Genomic DNA, 19,360 nt, shown 5'->3' with positions numbered 1-19,360 from the left:
TCTGCGGAAGTGGAGGCTCAGGGGAGACCTCATTGTACTCTACAACTTCCTGAAGGGAGGTTGTGATGAGGAGGGGGTCAGCCTCTTTTCTCAGATAACTAATGATAGGACTTGAGGAAATGGCCACAAGTTGTGCCTGGGGAGATGGGGGACATGGGGATGGGGATGGGGACTTGGGGGCGGGGATGGGGACATGGGGACAGGGATGGGGACATTGGGATGGGGACATGGGGATGGGGACATTGGGGTGGGGATGGGGACATTGGGGTGGGGACATTGGGGTGGGGACATTGGGATGGGATGGGGACATTGGCGTGGGGATGGGGACATGGGGATGGGGACATTGGGATGGGGATGGGGACATGGGGATGGGGACATTGGGGTGGGGACATGGGGATGGCACCGTGAGCACGGGGAGGTGGCCGAGGATGTGGGGCTGGGGACGTGGTGGGGACACGGAAGGGGACCTGGGGATCCAGGTGGGGACATGGGGACCTGGGGGGGGACATGGGGACACGGGGGGGGTCCCGGCGCCCCCTGACCCCCCCGCCCCGTGCAGTGCAGCTCTCCCCTGCCCGGTCTGCGCACCCAGGACGTCTGCTGCCGGGGGGCCGGCGTGGCCTGGGGGGTGCACGAGTGCCAGCCCTGCGACGCCGACCCCCGTAAGGCAGCGGGGGTTTTTTTGGGGTTATGGGGTTGGGGGGGGGTTCTGCGGTGTGGGGGGGGGGCTCACTTTGTCCCCCCCTACCCCCCCTATTTGCAGCGAACCCCCCCGCCGTGGGGCAGCACCCCTGCCCCAAAGGTTTCCGCCGCGCCAACGGCTCCTGCGTGGGTGAGTTTGGGGAGATTTATTTTTGGGGGGGTTAAAAGGGGATGGGGGGGGGTTTTGGGGTGCTGACCCCCACCCTGTGTGTGTGCGTCCCTCCCCCAGATGTGGATGAGTGCCAGGAGGGGGGGTTCTGCAAGAACGGGCTCTGCACCAACACCCGGGGCAGCTTCGCCTGCCTCTGCCACAAGGGCTTCATCCTGGACTCGTCCCGGAGCAGCTGCATCTGTGGGATCGGGATCGGGATGGGATTGGGGGTGGGGTTGGGGGTGGGGTTGGGGTTGGGATTATGGGTGGGGTTGGGGTTGGGGTTGGGATTGGGATTGGGATTGGGGTTGGGGCTGGGGTTGGGGCTGGGATTGGGGGTGAGGTTGGGGTAGGGATTGGGATTGGGGTTGGGATTGGGATTGGGATTGGGATTGGGATTGGGATTGGGGTTGGGGTTGGGGTTGGGGTTGAGGTCGGGGCAGGGCCTGGAATTGTGGTAGGGATTGGGATTGGGGTTGGAATTGGGATTAGGGTTGGGATTGGGATTGTGGTTGGGATGTGGATGGGGATGGGGTGAGGAGGGAGTAGGGGTTGGGATTGGAGTTGGAGTTGGGATTGGGAGGGGATGGGGATGGGGGTGGTCTGAAATGGAATAGGGATTGGGATTGGGATTGGGATTGGGATTGGGAGGGGATAGGGAAGGGAAGAGGAAGGGGAAAGGATTGGGGTGGGATGGGGATGGAGTAGGATGAGGTGGGATTGGGATGGGAACAGGATGAAATGGGATTGGGGTTAGGACCAGGACTAGGACTGGGATTGGGATTGGGATTGGGATTGGGGTTTTGGGGTTGGGATTGGAATTGGGGTTGGGATTGGGATTGGGGTTAGGACCAGGACTAGGACTGGGATTGGGATTGGGATTGGGATTGGAATTGGGGTTGGGATTGGAATTGGGGTTGGGATTGGGATTGGGGTTAGGACCAGGACTAGGACTGGGATTGGGATTGGGATTGGGATTAGGGTGACCGGTACCACCCCCCCGCCCCCCCCCCCCCCAGCCCACCAGGTGATCTCGGAGGCGCGGGGGCCGTGTTACCGCGTGCTGCGGGAGGGGCGCTGCGCGCTGCCCACCCTGCGCAACATCACCCGCCAGATCTGCTGCTGCAGCCGCGTGGGCAAGGCCTGGGGGCCGGCGTGCCAGCGCTGCCCCCCCTTCGGCTCCGGTGAGCCCCCCCGGGACCCCCCCAACCCCTTGGGATCCCCCCAAAAAAAACCCTTTAGGGCGGACCCCCCCCAAAAAAAAAAAAACCCTTTGGGGAGCCTCCGTTTCATGGGATTTGCACCCAAAGCCACGGGCTCGCCCTTTGGAGGGGGGGATTTTTGGGGGAGGGGGGTAATTTTTTTTGGGGGGGGGTCCATTTTGACACCCCCTCCCCCCCCTTCAATTGCAGAGGGGTTCAAGGAGATCTGCCCCGCCGGCCCCGGCTACCACTACTCGGCCTCCGACCTGTGCTACAACACCTGCTACCTGGGCCAGGACCTGCCCCGTGTCCCCCTGGGGCGTCCCCGTGTCCCCTCCCCAGCTGGGACCGCCGCCCGTGAGCCCCTTGTCCCCCCCGCTTTGTCCCCCCCCACCCCCCCCGGCTGCCAGGACCCCCCCTCACCCCATTGCTCTGCCCCACAGCTCGCTGGCGCCCCGGTCGGCCGCCCCCCAGCAGGTCACCGCCTGTCCCCGAGGTGCCACCGCGGGTCCCCAAGGTGCCACAACGCGTCCCCGAGGTGCCACCACGCGTCCCACACGTGCCACCGCGTGTCCCCGAGGTGCCACCACGGGTCCCCGATGTGCCACCACGTGTCCCCGAGGTGCCACAACGCATCCCCGAGGTACCACCACGTGTCCCCGAGGTGTCACCACATGTCCCTGATGTGCCACCACGTGTCCCTGAGGCACCACCGCATGTCCCTGAGGTGCCACATGTCCCCAAGGTTCCACAGCGGGTCCCTGAGGCGCCACAACGTGTCCCCGAGGTGCCACCAGACGTCCCCGAGGTGCCACAACGCGTCCCCGAGGTGCCACCGCGCATCCCCGAGGTGCCACCACCAGCCCCCGAGGTTGTCATCGTGCCTCGACCCACCCTGGGGCTGCTGGGACCCCTCCCCACGCCACCCGGCCCGGAGGGTCCGGCACCAGGTAGGGCTGGGGCACTTGTGCACGGCTGCACACGTGTGTGCACCGTTGCACGCATGCATGGTTGCAGATGTGCGCAGGGTTGCACTGTGTGCAGCTGTGTGCGTGCATTTTATTTTATTTTTTGCACGTGTGGTTACGCTCTGCGCCATTGCACATACACATCTCAGCACAGGCATGCAAGGTCACACGTGTGTGCATATGGCTGTGCACTTGTGCATGGTTGCATGCTTGCATGGCTGCATGTGTGCAGTTGCATGTGCACGTGTGCTCAGTTACATGTGCAAGCAGTTATGTGTGCAATTTGCATTTATTCAGTCTCATTTGTGCACAGTTATAGGCGTGCACAGTTACACACGTGCGTGTTACACATGTGCACACCATTGCAGGCTTGCCCAGCTGCATGCAGCTGCAGTAGCACGTGTGCATCTCATGCATGCACAGCTAAATATATTGTGCACGTGTGCACGGTTTGCATGCATGACTATTTGCACACGTGTGCACGGCTACATGCATGCCTGCTTACACACATGTGCACAATGCCTACTTACACACGCCTACACGTGTGCATGTGTCCTGTATGCCTATTTGCACACATGTCCACAGTTGCATGCATGCTTGATTGCGCACACGTGCACAGTGTGCATGCGTGCATGTTTGCACAGGTGTGCACAGCTGCACGCCTGCCCGTTTGCACACACATGTGTTACTCACGTGTGCCCGCTTGCAGCCGCCGGCAGCGTGTGCGAGCGGAACCCGCGGATCTGCGGCCCCGGGCGCTGCGTCCCGCGCCAGGGCGGCTACACCTGCCTGTGCCACCCCGGCTTCTGGCTCAGCACCCAGGGCACCCACTGCATCGGTGAGCGGCGCCCGGCCCCTCCCTGGGCACCCATGTCCCCGTGCACCCACCTCCCCCTGCACTCATTTCCCCGTGCTCCCATTTCCCTGTGCACCCACCTCCCTGTGCACCTGTTTCCCCATGCACCCACCTCCCCATGCACTCACCCGTTTCCCCGTGCACCTATTTCCCCGTGCAGCCACCCATTTCCTCATGCACCCATTTCCTTCTGCACCCATTTCCCCATGCGCCCACCTCCCCATGCACCCACCTATTTCCCCATGCACCCACCTCCTCATGTACCCACCCATTTCTCCGTGCACCCATTTCCCCATCTATCCACTTCCTTGTGCACCCACCTCCCCGTGCACCCACCTCTCCAAGCCCCAATTTCCCCCTGCCCCCATTTCCCCATGCACCCGTTTCCCCACGCACCCACCCATCTCTCCATGCCCCCACCTCCCCGTGCCCCCATTTCCCCCTGCCCCCATTTCCCCGCGCACCCACCTCCCCACTCCCCTCTCCCCCTTCCCTCCCACCCACCTCTCCATCCGTCCCCGCTCCTGTCCGTCCGTCTGTCCCCATTGCCATCCGTCCCCCCGCCTGCCCAGACGTGGACGAGTGCCGGCGCAGCCCCCGGCCCTGCGCCCCCGGCCGCTGCAAGAACACGGTGGGGAGCTTCCGCTGCGTCTGCGGCCCCGGCTACCGGCCCGGCCCCGGCGGCACCGACTGCCAAGGTCAGCAGGGACGGGGGGGGGACAGAGGGGGACAATGGGGAAAACAGGGATGGGGCTGAGGTGGCCGTGTCCCCGTAGATGTGGATGAATGCGCCCAGAGCCCCTCGCCCTGCGCCCAGAGCCGCTGCGAGAACTTGCCCGGTGGCTACCGCTGCGTCTGCCCGGCCGGCTACCAGGCCAGCACGCCCACGGGACAGTGCCAGGGTGAGCGGGGACACCGGGGTGTGGGGACACTGGGCTGTGGGGACACTGGGTGTGGGGACACCGGGGTGTGGGGACACCAAGGGTATGGGGACACCAAGGGTATGGGGACACCATCTGCGTGTTCAACACCCATGGGGTCATCGTTCATGGGGTCACCATCCATTGGGTCACCATCCATGGGGTCACCGTGCCATAACGCCACCATCCAAGAACTCAACATCTATGGGGTCAGCAGCCATGGGGTCACCATGCCATAGTGTTGCCATCCACGGGGTTAAACATCCATGGTGAACCCATCCATAACCTCCCAATACGTGGTGTCCCCATCTGTGGTGTCCCCATCCGTGGTGTCCCCGTCCGTGGTGCCACCACCCACACCCTCCCCGCGGTGCCACCACCGCCGCCCCCTCTCCGTGCCGCGCAGACATCGACGAGTGCGAGAACCACCTGGCCTGCCCCGGCCAGGAGTGTGCCAACACGCCGGGCTCCTTCCAGTGCCGGCCGTGCCGCGACGGCTTCGAGCTGCGCCACGGGCGCTGCGCAGGTACCCGCGTCCCCCCACGTCCCCCCTGTCCCCCCGAGGGGGGGGCCAACCCTTAATTGTGCCACCCCCTAGACGTGGACGAGTGCGCCACGGGCTCGCCCTGCGGTCCCCACGGCCGCTGCAGTAACACCGAGGGCTCCTTCCACTGCCAGTGCCGGCGCGGATACCGGGTGGGTGCCGGCGGCGCGCCATGCGTGGGTGAGTGGTGGGGGCGGCGTGGGGATGGTGCCGTGTCCCCCCCACACCCGACGGCCCCCCCACGGCCCCCATCTGCCCACAGATGTCAACGAGTGCCTGGAGGGCGACTTCTGCTTCCCCCACGGCGAGTGCCTCAACACCGAGGGCTCCTACAGCTGCCTCTGCGCCCAGGGCTATGCCAGCACCCCCGAGGGCACCGCATGCGTTGGTCAGAGCCCGGCATGGTCCCGGTCCCTGTCCCTGTCCCTGTCCCTGTCCCCGTCCCCATACCCATCCCGGTCCCATTGCAGTCCCCATTCTCATTGTGGTTTCTATTCCAGTTGCGGTTTTTTAGTCCCAGTTAATCTACTCAGTCCCATCCCCGTGCCTATCCATGTCCCCATCCAATCCCAATCCTATCCCCATCCCAATCCCATCCCCATCCTATCCCATCCCAATGTCTCTCCCTGTCCCCATCCCATCCCACCCCAATCCCAACCCCCATCCCATCTCTGTCTCCATCCCATCCCCATTCCCACCCCAGTCCCCATCCCCATCCCAATCCCATCCCCATCCCACCCCAATCCCATCCCCATCCTACCCTTTTTCCACCCCAATCCCAATCCCACCCCAATCCCATCCCATCCCTTTTCCACCCCATCCCCATTTCCATCCCAATCCCAATCCCACCCCAGTCCCATCCCATCCCACCCCACCCCTCCACCACCCACCCACGCATCCGGGTACCACGGGGTGCCACCAGCCCCTTGTGTCCCCCTCTTTCCCCGTATCCCCCCTGCCCCCGTGTCCCCCCCCTGTACCCACGTCCACCCCATGCCCATGTCCCCCCCGTCCTCACCCCGTGTCCCCCCCCAGACGTGGACGAGTGCCAGCGCGGGGACGTGTGCCGGGGCGGCCGCTGCGCCAACACCGACGGCGCCTTCGAGTGCCACTGCCCCGCTGGCTTCCGCACCGACGCCGAGCGGGCCCAGTGCCACGGTGAGGGGCTGGGGGGTTGGGGGGGGGGGATTTTGGGTGCCCCCCACCCTGGGGCTGGCGGCGAGGGTGGCCCTGTCCCCTCAGATGTGGACGAGTGCCAGGAGCATGGGGCTGAGTTGTGTGGGGCTGAGCGCTGCAAGAACTTGCCCGGATCCTACCGCTGCGTGCCCGCCTGCCAGCACGGCTACCGGCCCCGGGACGGCGGGGGGTGTGAGGGTGAGCGGGGATTGGGATTGGGATTGGGATTGGGATTGGGATTGGGATTGGGATTGGGGTTGGGGTTGGGGTTGGGGTTGGGGTTGGGGTTGGGATTGGGGTTGGGGTTGGGGTTGGGGTTGGGGTTGGGGTTGGGGATGGAGATAGAGACCAATAGTGGATGGGTTTAGGGACTGGGATTGGGATGGGGATGGGAGGGGATGGGATTGGGGTGGGATTGGGATGGGGATGGGAGGGGATTGGTGTGGGGATGGGAGGGGATTGGGATGGGATTGGGATGGGATTGGGATGGGATGGGGATGGGGATGGGAGGAGATTGGGGTGGGGATGGGATGGGGATGGGGATGGGGATGGGGGATTGGGGATTGGGATTGGGGATGGGGATGGGGGTGGGGATTGGGATTGGGGTTGGGGTTGGGATTGGGGTGGGGATGGAGATAGAGACCGATAGTGGATGGGTTTAGGGACTGGGACTAGGATGGGGATGGGAGGGGATGGGATTGGGGTGGGATTGGGGTGGGGATGGGATGGGGATGGGAGGGGATGGGATTGGGGTGGGATTGGGATGGGGATGGGATGGGGATGGGATGGGGATGGGATTGGGATTGGGGTGGGGATGGAAATGGAGACTAATAATGGATGAAAATAGGGACTGGGACTGGGACTGGGACTGGGACTGGGACTGGGACTGGGACTGGGACTGGGATGGGGATGGGGATTGGAGGGGATTGGAGGGGATTGGGGTGGGGATGGGAGGGGATGGGATTGGGGTGAGATTGGGATGGGGATGGGAGGGGGATGGGAGGGGATTGGGGTGGGGATGGGATGGGTTGGGATGGGATGGGATGGGATGGGATGGGGATGGGATTGTGGTGGGGATGGAAATGGAGACTAATAATGGATGAAAATAGGGACTGGGACTGGGACTGGGACTGGGACTGGGACTGGGACTGGGACTGGGACTGGGACTGGGATGGGGATGGGGATTGGAGGGGATGGGAGGGGATTGGGGTGGGGATGGGAGGGGATGGGATTGGGGTGAGATTGGGATGGGGATGGGAGGGGGATGGGAGGGGATTGGGGTGGGGATGGGATGGGTTGGGATGGGATGGGATGGGATGGGGATGGGATTGGGGTGGGGATGGAAATGGAGACTAATAATGGATGAAAATAGGGACTGAGACTGGGACTGGGACTGGGACTGAGACTGGGACTGGGACTGGGACTGGGACTGCGACTGGGACTGGGACTGAGACTGGGACTGAGACTGAGACTGGGACTGGGACTGGGACTGGGACTGGGATGGGGATGGAATGGGTTTGGAATGGGGATGGGGGTGGGATTGGAACAGGATTGGGATGGGGATGGAGATGGAGACCAATAATGGATGAAAATAGGGGGTGGGATTGGGATGGGATTGGGATGGGATTAGGGTGAGATTGGGATGGGGTTGGGGATGGGATGGGAATGGAGACAGGTCCAGGGGCCAGAACGGGACGAGGATGGGGACTGGGACAGGGATGGGAACCCGCACACAGGGCTGTGATGCGCACGGGGCTCATCCTGCCCGGGGCCGTGGTCCCCATCATCCCCCACCCCACCTTGTTCCCCCCCCATGCTTGGGGTCCCCCCGGTGTCCCCGCAGATGTGGACGAGTGCCAGGAGCATGGGGCTGAGTTGTGTGGGGCCGAGCGCTGCGAGAACCTGCCCGGATCCTACCGCTGCGTGCCCCCCTGCCAGCCCGGCTACCGGCCCCGGGACGGCGGGGGGTGTGAGGGTACGGGGCCATGGGGACGGGGACAGGGCCATGGGGATGGGGATGGGGCCATGGGGACGGGGATGAGGCCATGGGGATGGGGACGGGGCCATGGGGATGGGGACGGGGCCATGGGGATGGGGATGGGGCCATGGGGACGGGGATGAGGCCATGGGGATGGGGACGGGGCCATGGGGATGGGGATGGGGCCATGGGGACGGGGATGGGGCCATGGGGATGGGGATGGGGCCATGGGAACGGGGATGGGGCCATGGGGATGGGGATGGGGCCATGGGGATGGGGACAGGGCCATGGGGACGGGGATGGGGCCATGGGGACGGGGATGGGGCCATGGGGACAGGGACTGGGGCACGGGGATGGGGATGGGGGTACGGAGAGGCTGAGGGGACCCTGCCCTAGGGGACAGCGGGGACACCACTATGGGGTTTAGGGGCAGGGGGATTTCTCCATGGGGTTAGGAGGGGGACGGACAGCAGGGGCCATGGCATGGGGGACATCAGGGACAAGCCAATGGGGCACAATAGGGACAAAGCTATGGGGGACATGGAAAAAACAACGGGGATGCTGGGGACAAGCCAATGGGGTCGAGGTGCAGGGGGACTTCTCTATGGGGTCAGGATGGGGATGGGCAGCAGGGGACATCAGGGACAACACCACGGGAGATAATGGGGACAAAACGATGGGGGACATTGGGGACAAGCCAATGGGGCCACTGGGGACAAGCCAATGGGGTCGAGGTGCAGGGGGGCTTCTCCATGGGGTCAGGATGGAGACGGAGAGCAGGGACCATCGGGGGACAGTGGGGACCCCCCCATGGGGCTGAGCTTTTGGGGGACGGCTCCACGCTCCCCCCCCCAATGTCCCCACCGCCCCCTCCCCCCAAAAAAACGTCACCTCCCCGCTTGCAGACGAGGACGAGTGCGCCGAGGGGGGGTCCCGCTGCGGCCCCCACGCCGCCTGCCACAACCTCCCCGGCTCCTTCCAGTGCGCCTGCCACCAGGGCTACGAGGCCGCCCGGCACGGCCACCACTGCCAGGGTACGGGGACAGCGGGGACAGCAGGGGGGGGACACCCAGAGTGACACTGAGCCCCCCCCCCTTCGTGTTTCCCCCCCAGACGTGGACGAGTGCGCGACGCTGCCGGGGGTGTGCGGGGCGGCGCGCTGCGAGAACGTGGACGGCTCCTTCCTCTGCCTCTGCCCCGACGGGGGGCACGAGTTCGATCCGGTGACGGGGACGTGCGGGGGACCCCCCCCAGCGACCCCACTCCTCCGGCCCCCCCCGGAGCCGTGGAAGCCCCCCCGGGCTTGGCGGCGTGCTTCAGCCCCGCCTGCGGGGTGCTGGCGCCCAACGTCAGCCGGCAGCAGTGCTGCTGCAGCGTGGGGGGCGCCTGGGGGGTCCGCTGCCCCCCCCCGAGGCCGTGCCCCACGCCTGGAACCGGTGGGGACATGGGGACGCTATGGGGGGGGGAGGGGATTGGGGATGGCGTGGGGTGGGAAGGGATTGGGGTGGGAGTGGGATTGGGGATGGGGATTGGGATTGGGGATGGGGATGGGGATGGGGATTGAGGATGGGATTGGGGATGGGATTGGGGATGGGATTGGGGATGGGGATGGGGATGGGGATGGGGATGGGATTGGGGATGGGATTGGGGATGGGATTGGGGATGGGGATGGGGATGGGATTGGGGATGGGGATGGGGATGGGGATGGGGATGGGGATGGGGATGGGGATGGGGATTGGGACTGGGATGGGAAAGGATGGGGATAGGACTGGGATGGGATGGGATGGGATTGGGATTGGAGTGGAGTGGGATGGGGATAGGACTGGGATGGGATGGGATTGGGATGGAGATAGGATTAGGATTGGGATGGGATTGGGATAGGATTGGGGGGGTGGAGATGGAATTGGGATGGGGTTGGTGATGGGATTGAGATAGATTGGGATTGGGACTGGGATGGAATGGGGATGGGATGGGGATGGGATGAGGATGGGACTGGGATTGGGGTGGGAAGGGATTGGGATGGGTTTGGGGTGGTGATGGGATTTGGGATGGGGATGGGGATGGGATTGTAAAGGGATTGGGATTGGGGTGGGTATTGCCAGGGATTAGGACTGGGATGGGATGGGATTGGGATCGGGGTGTGGATGGGGACAGGGATGGGCTGGGGATGGAGTCAGGATGGTGCCAAGGTGCAGGGGGGGTGACACCTCTGTCCCCCCCCCCAAGCCGAGCACTGAGCCCTCTGCCCCCACGGGACCGGCCAGACCACGGGGCCCCAGGGCTCAGCAGCAGGTCAGTGCGGCCGCGGGGGGGGCACAGCGATGGGGCCCCCCCCATTTGGGGCTCCCTCCGTTTAGGGACTCCCCCCCCTACTCAGGGGCTCCCCCCTGTATTTAGCGGTTCCCCAATGTTGGGGATGCCCCCCCATTTTGGGGATGCCACCCCTGTTTTGGGGCTCCCCCATTTATGGGATGCCCCCCGTTTTGGGGACTCACCCCCCCTAATTTGGGAATGGCCCCCATTTGGGGGACTCACCCCTCCCATTTTGGGGATGTCCCCATTTTTCAGGGTGCCCCCTCAATTTGGGGATGCCCCCCCTATTTTGTGGGGTTACGCCCCTCCCCTTTTGGGTGCATCCCGCCTATTTTGGGGCAATACCCCCCCTATTTTGGGGTTCCCCTCCTATATAGGGGCTCCCCCGTTTCGGGGGTGCCCCCCCCAATTCCGAGGACCCTCCCCCTGACGTCGCCCCCCCCCTTACCCCCTTACCCCCCAGATGTGGACGAGTGCCGGGTGTTCGCGCCGCAGCTGTGCCGGGGGGGGGTCTGCATCAACGCCGCCCCCGGCTTCAGCTGCTACTGCCCCAGCGGCTACTACTACGAGCAGGAGCACCTGCAGTGCGTGGGTGAGCACCCAGCACCCCCAGCACCCCCAGCACCCCCCCAGCACCCCCCCAGCACCCCCAGCACCCTGACCTCAGCACCCCCAGCACCCTACTTGTGCCCTGGGTGCACCCTGCCTGCACCCTGAGCACCCTACTTGCATCCTGAGCACCCTGAGCACCCTGCCTGCACCCTGAGAGCACCCTACTTGCACCCTGACTGCACCCTAAGAGCACCCTGTGCACCCCGAGCACCCTACTCGCACCTTGAGCACCCTGCCAGCACCCCCAGCACCCTGCCAGCACCCCCAGCACCCCCAGCACCCCCAGCACCCTGACCTCAGCACCCTAATTGTGCCCTGAGTGCGCCCTACTTGCACCCTGCCTGCACCCTACTTGCACCCTGAGAGCACCCTGAGCACCCAGCCAGCACGCTGAGCTCCCTACCTGCACCCTGAGCACACAACCTGTACCCAGAAAGCACCCTAAGAGCACCCTGGCTGCACCCTGAGCACCCTCTTTGCACCCTGAGCACCCAACTTGTGCCCTGCCAGCACCCTACCTGCACCCTGAGCACCCTGCCTGCACCCAGCCAGCACCCTGAGCACCCAACTTGCATCCTGAGCACCCTGAGCGTGCCCTGTCTGCACCCTGAGCACCCAACTTATGCCCTGAGTGCGCTCTACCTGCACCCTGAGCACCCTAATTGTGCTCTGAGTGCACCCTGGCTGCACCCTGAGCACCCTCTTTGCACCCTGAGCACCCAACTTGTGCCCTGAGTGCGCTCTACCTGCACCCTGAGCACCCTACTTGCACCCCGCCAGCACCCTGAGCACCCTGCCTGCACCCAGCTCACACCCTGAGAGCACCCTGCCTACACCCTTCCAGCACCCTGCCAGCACCCTGAGCACCCTACTTGCACCCTGCCTGCACCCTGAGCACCCTGCCAGCACCCAGCCAGCACCCTGAGCACCCAACTTATGCCCTGAGTGCACCCTACTTGCACCCTGAGCACCCAACTTGTGCCCTGCCAGCACCCTGCCTGCACCCTGAGCACCCTAATTGTGCTCTGAGTGCACCCTCCCTGCACAATACCTGCACCCTGAGCACCCAACTTGTGCCCTGAGTGCACCCTCCCTGCACCCTCAGCACCCTGCCTGCACCCTGTCTGCACCCCGAGCACCCTACTCGCACCCCAAGCACCCTGCCCTCAGCCCCCCGAGCACCCTTCCAGCCCCCCGAGCCCCCTTCCAGCCCCCCCCCCCGTGCCCCCCACCCCCTTGCCGACCACCACCGCCCCCCCCCCAGATAACGACGAGTGCCAGGACGAGGACGCGGAGCCGTGCATCGGGGGCCGCTGCGTCAACACGGTGGGCTCCTACTTCTGCTCCTGCGCCCCCCCCCTGGTGCTGGACGGCTCCCAGCGCCGCTGCGTCACCAACGACACCCGCGCCATGGGTGAGGCCACCCCCTGTCACCCCCCCCGTGTCACCGTCACCCCCCCCGTGTCGCCCTGTCCCCACGTGTCCCCATATCCCTGCCCTATGTCCCCGTGGCCCCCCATCCCCGTGTCCCGGCACTGTCCCCTGATGCCCCCCCCGTGGCCCCATGTCCCACATCCTGATGTCCCACGTCACCGTGTCCCCACGTCCTGTGTCCCCATACCCCCATGGCGCTGTATCCCCCATGTCCCCAAATCCCCGTGTCCCCGTGTCCCCATGTCCCACATCCTGATGTCCCACGTCACCGTGTCCCCACGTCCTGTGTCCCCATATCCCCATGGCGCTGTATCCCCCATGTCCCCAAATCCCCGTGTCCCTGTGTCCCCATGTCCCACGTCGCCTCCCCTTGTCCCACATCCCCCTGTCCCACGTCACCATATCCCCGTGTCCCCATGTCCCCATGTCCCACATCCCTTCATCCCAGTGTCCCCCATTGTCTCCCCACATCCCACATCACCTCCCCATGTCCCCACCTCACTGTGTCCCCATGTCCCCGTGTCCCCATGTCCCCATGTCCCCGTGTCCCCATGTCCCCGTGTCCCCGTGTCCCCATATCCCCACGTCCCCGTGTCCCCATGTCCCCATGTCACTGTGTCCACATGTCCCTGTGTCCCATATCCCCATGTCCCTGTGTCCCATATCCCCATGTCCCCCGTTGCCTCCCCACGTCTCACGCTGCCTCTCCGTGTCCCCACACCCCCCGTCACCATATCCCCATGTCCCATGTCCCCATGTCCCTGTATCCCTGTGTCCCCGTGTCCCCATACCCCACGTCCCCATGTCCCACGTCCCTTTATCCCAGTGTCCCCTGTTGTCTCCCCACATCCCACGTCACCTCCCCATGTCCCCATGTCCCCGCATCTCACATCCCCATGTCCCCATGTCCCACGTCCCCATGTCCCCGTGTCTCCATGTCCCCATGTCCCTGTGTCCCCATGTCCCCCGTTGCCTCCCCACGTCCCACGCCACCTCCCCATGTCTCCACGTCCCCCTGCCCCCATGTCCCCATGTCCCCTGTCCCCACATTACCATGTCCCCATGTCCCTGTGTCCCATATCCCCATGCCCCACGCCCCACATCCCCATGTCCCCATATCCCCCGCCGCCTCCCCGCCTCCCCACGCCCCCCGTCACCGTGTCCCCGTGTCCCCCCGTCCCCAGAGGAGGACCCGGCCGTGTGCTGGCAGGAGGTCGGCCCCGACCTGGTGTGCGGGCGCCCGCGGCTGGACCGGCAGGCGACCTACACCGAGTGCTGCTGCCTCTACGGCAAGGCCTGGGGCATGGACTGCGCCCTGTGCCCCGCGCGACACTCAGGTGCCACCGCCGTGTCCCCGATGGCCCCGTGTCCCCACATCCCCATGTCCCCGTGTCCCCTACGTCCCCATGTCCCCGTGTCCCCATGTCCCCACGTCCCTATGACCCCACAGCCACGTGGCCCCATAGCCTCATGTTGCCATGCACCCCTGTCCCCTACGGCCCCTTGTCCCCTTGTCCCCATGTCCCCATGTCCCTAAGGCCCTATAGCCTCACATCCCTGTGTCCCCATGTCCCCCCATGTCCCTGTCCCCCCCCCCATGCCCACGTCCCCATGCCCCCTCCCATGCCCACGACCCCCCCATCCCCTATACCCATGTCCCCATGTCCCCATGTCCCCATGTCCCCAAGACCCCACACAGGGGGACCCCCACCCTGCCCCCCTCCTACCCCAGCAATAGGGACCCCCCCCAGACCCCCATAATGGGGACCCCATGGGCACCCCCCAGAGTGGGTCCCCCTTAGACACCCCCCCCATGATTGGGACCCCTTGGACCCCCCCCATAACAGGGACCCCTTTGCCCCCCCCAATAATGGGAACCCCTCCCACCACCCCACAACGCCCCCCCCCTAATGGAGACCCCTTGGGCACCCCCCATATAACAGTGCCCCCCCCACCTCTTTACACCCCCCCCCTTAGCATCCCCAATTTTTAGGACCCCACCCCCATTTTTTTTCTCTCCCCCCCCCCAGATGACTTCGAGTTCCTCTGCAACGTCCTGCGCCCCCCCGGCCCGGGGCTGGGCCCCCCCTACGAATACGGCCCCGAATACCCCCCCCACTACGGGCTGCCCTACGGCCCCCTCCCCTTTGGGGGTCCGGGCCCCCGCCTGCCCCCCCCGGGGCTGCGCGCCGACTACGACCCCTATGGGCTGGGGGGGGGCTACGACCCCCGCGGGGACGCCCTTTACGCCGCCCCCCCCCGCTACGAGGACTTGGAGGATTTCGAGGGGTCCCGCCGGGGCCCCCCCCGCTCCTCCCGGCCCCCGCCTGCCCCCCCAGCGCCCCCCAGGACCCCCCCCCGTGGCTCTTCCAGCCCCACGGCGTGGCCGAGCGGCCGGGGCGAGCCAGCGAGGACGGTGAGTTTGGGGGGGAGGGGGGGATTGAGGGGTTTTGGGGGGGGATTTTGTTTTTTTTATGGGGAGGGGGCTGACGGGGACCCCCCCCCGCAGACCCCCGGGACGAGGCGCTGCCGCCGGAGCTGTGCGGGGTGCTGAGCGGCTGCGAGCACGGGCGCTGCGTGCGGGTGCCCCAGGGCTTCACCTGCGCCTGCGACCCCGGCTACCGGCTGGACGCGGCACGCGTGGCCTGCGTGGGTGAGACACGGCCTAATCCCGGCCTAATCCGGCCTAATCCGGCCTAGTCCCGGCCTAGTCCTGGCATAATCCCGGCCTGATCCCGGCATAATCCCGGCATTATCCCGGCCTAATCCGGCCTAATCCGGCCTAGTCCCGGCATAATCCCGGCATAATACGGCCTAATCCGTCCTAATCCGTCCTAATCCGTCCTAATCCGTCCTAATCCGGCCTAATCCGGCCTAGTCCCGGCATAATCCCGGCCTAATCCGGCCTAATCCCGGCCTGATCCCGGAATAATCCCGGCCTGATCCCGTCCTAATTCCTTCATAATCCCGGCCTAATCCCGGCCTAATCTGGCATAATCCAGGCCTAATCCCAGCCTGATCCCGGCCTGATCCCGGCCTAATCCTGGCCTAATCTCGGCCTGATTCCGGCCTGATCCCGGCACAATCCCGGCCTGATCCCGGCATAATCCCAGCCTGTTCCCATCCCAATCCCATCCCATCCCAAACCCCAGTCCAAGCCCAAATCCCACCCCATCCCATCCCCAATCCCACTTTAATCCAACCCCCAATCCCACCCTAATCCAACCCCAAATCCTACCCCAATCCTACCCCAATCCTACCCCAAATCCCGATCCCATGCCCATTCCATACCCCCAATCCCAATCCCACCCCAATCCCATCCCCACCCCCCCCAATCCCATCTGCAACCACTTCCCACCCCAGTCCGACCCCAAATCCAATCCCAATCCCACCCCAAATCCCAACTAAATCCCAATCCCGCCCCAAATCCCAACCAATCTCAGTCCCACCCCAAATCCCTTCCCATCCCAACACAAACCCATCCTAATCCCACCCCAATGCCATCCCAAATCTCACCCCAATCCCATCCGCAACCCCTCCCCACCCCAGTCTAACCCCAAATCCAATCCCAACCCCAATCCCACCCCAAATCCTACCCAATCCCAATCCAACCCCAATCCCACCCCAATCACCCCTCAAATCCCCCCCAAATCCTCCCCAATCCTACCCCAATCCCCCCCCCAAATCCCCCCCAATCCCAATCCCACCCCAATCCCTCCCCAATCCCCCACAATCCCAATCCCACCCCAAATCCCACCCCAATCCCATCCCCATCCCCCTCAATCCCACCCCAAAACCCACACAATCCCAATTCCACCCCACCCCAATCCCACCCCAATCCCATCCCAATCCCATCCCAATCCCCCTCAATCCCACCCCAATCCCCCCCAATCCCAATCCCACCCCAATCCCCCCCAACCCCCCCCAATCCCACCCCAAATCCCACCCCATTCCCCCCCCAATCTCCCCCAATCCCCCCCAAACCCCCCAATCCCACCCCAATCCCACCCCAAATCCCCCCCAACCCCCCTTAATCCCCCTCCCCGACCTCCCCTGACCCCCCCCTTTTCCCCGCAGACCTCGACGAGTGCTCGGAGGCCGCCCTGTGCCGGGGGGGCGCTGCCTCAACACCCCCGGCTCCTTCCGCTGCCTCTGCCCCCCCGGCTCTGTCCCGGCGCAGGGACCCCCCCGCTGCGTCCCCGCGCGCCCCCCGGCCTGAGCCCCCCCCTCCCCATCCCGGGGGGGGGGCCTGTATTTATTGTCTGGATATATCGGAGCTGGGGGGGGGGGGGATGGAGAGACACTGGGGGGCACCGTCCGGCATCCCCCCCCCGCCCGCTGTGGGGTGAGGTGGGGGGGGGGCTCCTGGGGGTGCCCATGGGGGTGCCCGGCCCCCCGCTCCCTCCCCCCCCGTCCATGTGAGCCCCCCCTCACTTCCCCCCCAATTTTTACAGAATAAAGGTTTTCTATAAAATGAGCTGGGGGGGGGGGGAGTTCTTTCATCCTAATAGGGTCGGGTGGGGGGGGGGGCTGTGGTGTCACAGGGACTGGGACCCCAAATGGGACCCCCCCCTCATGAGTCTGGACCCCCCTACTTGGGACTGGGACCCCTCTATGGGTTTGGGACCCCCCCCAGTGGGACTGGGACCCCCCCCATGTATCTGCTCCCCCCCTCAATGTGTCTGCCCCCCCCAATGGGACTGGGAGCCCCCCATGTGTCTGGGACCCCCAACCCCCCCCAGTGACCACAGCGAGCCCGTCGCGCTTCGAGCCCCCCGTTTATTGCCCCCCCTCGTCCAGCAGCCCCCCGTCCTCCTCGGGGGGGTCCGGGGGGGGGCGCAGCGCGGCGCTGACCCCGTGCAGCTCCAGCAGCTGCTGGAAGGCCGCCAGCAGCAGCAGCGCCGCCGTCACCCCCAGCAGCAGGTAGGCTGGGGGGGGGGGACACAGCGGTCAGAGACCCCCACCCCCCCGTGGAGACCCCCACCCCATGGAGAGATCCCCATGGAGACCCCATCCCCATGGAGACCCCATCCATGGAGACCCCCCCCCAATGAAGACCCAATCCGCCATGGTGACCCCATCCATGAAGACCCTGCCACCATGAAGACCCCACCCCAATGGAGACCCAACCACCATGGAGACCCCAACCATGAAGACCCCAACCACCATAAAGACACCACCAGAAAGACCCCACCCCAATGGAGACGCCAACCACGGAGACCCCAACCATGGAGAACCCAACCACCATAGAGACCCCAACCATGAAGTCCCCCAACCACGAAGACCCCAACCACGAAGACCCCAACCATGAAGACCCCACCCCAATGGAGACCCCGCCCCAGTGGAGACCCAACCACCATGGAGACCCCAACCATGGAGACCCAACCACCATAAAGACACCACCCCAATGGAGACCCCAACCACGAAGACCCCAACCACGAAGATCCCAACCATGAAGACCCCAACCATCTAAACCCCAACCATGGAGACCCCAACCATGAAGACCCCAACCATAAAGACACCTCAGGGACAGCCCTAGGGCCACCACGGCCACCGTGTGGCCTTGGGGATGTGGTGGCCTTGGGGATAAGATGGCGCTGGGGACATGGTGGATATGGGGCCGTGGGGGCTATGGGGCCATGGGGGCTATGGGGACGTGGTGGCCCTGGGGACATGGTGGCCTTGGTGACGTCATGGCTTTGGTTGCCATCATGGCTTTGGTGACGTGGTGGCCTTGGTGACGTCATCACCTTGGTGGCACGGTGGCCTTGCTGACATCACACCCTTGCTGACGTCACGGCCCCGCGCGCCCGTCCCCATGGCAACCGCCACTTCCGGCCCCGCCCCGCCGCTCCGCCAACAGCTTCCTCCCGCGCTCCTCACGTGACCGGAAGCGGAAGCGCCATGGAGCCCCCGGGAGCGGCGGCGGGGCTCGGTGCGGACCCCCCGGCGCCCCCCCCCTCCCCCGACCCCCCCTGTCCTCTCCCCGCAGCCCCCAAGCGCCGCGGCCCGGGCCCGGCCCCTCCGCGGATGGCGGAGCCGCGGCCGCTCTTCGACGACACCAGCGGCGACCAGCGTCTTCGACGACCCAGTCCCCTAAAGTCCCGCTCGATAGTCTTCAGGCTTCTATCTTCAGTATTATCACTGCCGGCCTGGACTATCAAAAGACGATAGTAATCAGAGGGGAAAACCAGGTTGGGAAGCTTTCTGGCAACGTCCATGACCCTAGCCCCAGGGAGGCAGCAGACTTCCCTACGGGTAGGGTCAGGCTAACAAATAGGGCTCTCTGTTCCCCTCACAAGGAAGTTGCCTTCTCAGGGGAACAGAGGGAACTTCTCAGGGTCCTTGGTGGCCTCCAAGTTAGCTCAGCGTCATGGCACCGAGTCACTGTGAAGGAGCTGCTGGAATAACGAGACAACAACCTAGTTCTATTAAAATATATATTGCTCTTTTGAGGACTGCTGCGGGGCTAGCGGCAACACGGCAGTGGAAATTTCCGTCCTG

The 19,360-nt window shown here is 65.1% G+C and overlaps 1 protein-coding gene across 1 annotated transcript; it reads left to right on the top strand.

Annotated features, from left to right (window-relative positions):
* Positions 1-550: 550 nt before the first annotated feature.
* Positions 551-17,333, top strand: LOC119715029 (latent-transforming growth factor beta-binding protein 4-like; the record flags this gene model as incomplete). The annotated part of the gene is made up of 25 exons (XM_072030447.1): positions 551-662; positions 764-832; positions 932-1,054; positions 1,873-2,037; positions 2,266-2,412; positions 2,499-2,698; positions 2,783-3,005; positions 3,733-3,861; positions 4,452-4,577; positions 4,656-4,781; positions 5,206-5,325; positions 5,398-5,523; positions 5,606-5,731; positions 6,379-6,501; positions 6,586-6,717; positions 8,363-8,494; positions 9,403-9,531; positions 9,611-9,933; positions 10,724-10,789; positions 11,274-11,402; positions 12,687-12,836; positions 14,041-14,193; positions 15,230-15,272; positions 15,366-15,509; positions 16,934-17,333. Coding segments are annotated over 25 exons (3,588 nt in total), but the record flags the coding sequence as incomplete, so codon positions are not given.
* Between the last annotated feature and the right edge of the window lie 2,027 nt (positions 17,334-19,360).

Source organism: Anas platyrhynchos, chromosome W (genome assembly GCF_047663525.1).
Source record: "Anas platyrhynchos isolate ZD024472 breed Pekin duck chromosome W, IASCAAS_PekinDuck_T2T, whole genome shotgun sequence".
NCBI classification, from domain to species: domain Eukaryota; kingdom Metazoa; phylum Chordata; class Aves; order Anseriformes; family Anatidae; genus Anas; species Anas platyrhynchos.
Note: the sequence above shows the minus strand (reverse complement) of the source record. Positions and strands in the feature narration are given on the sequence as shown.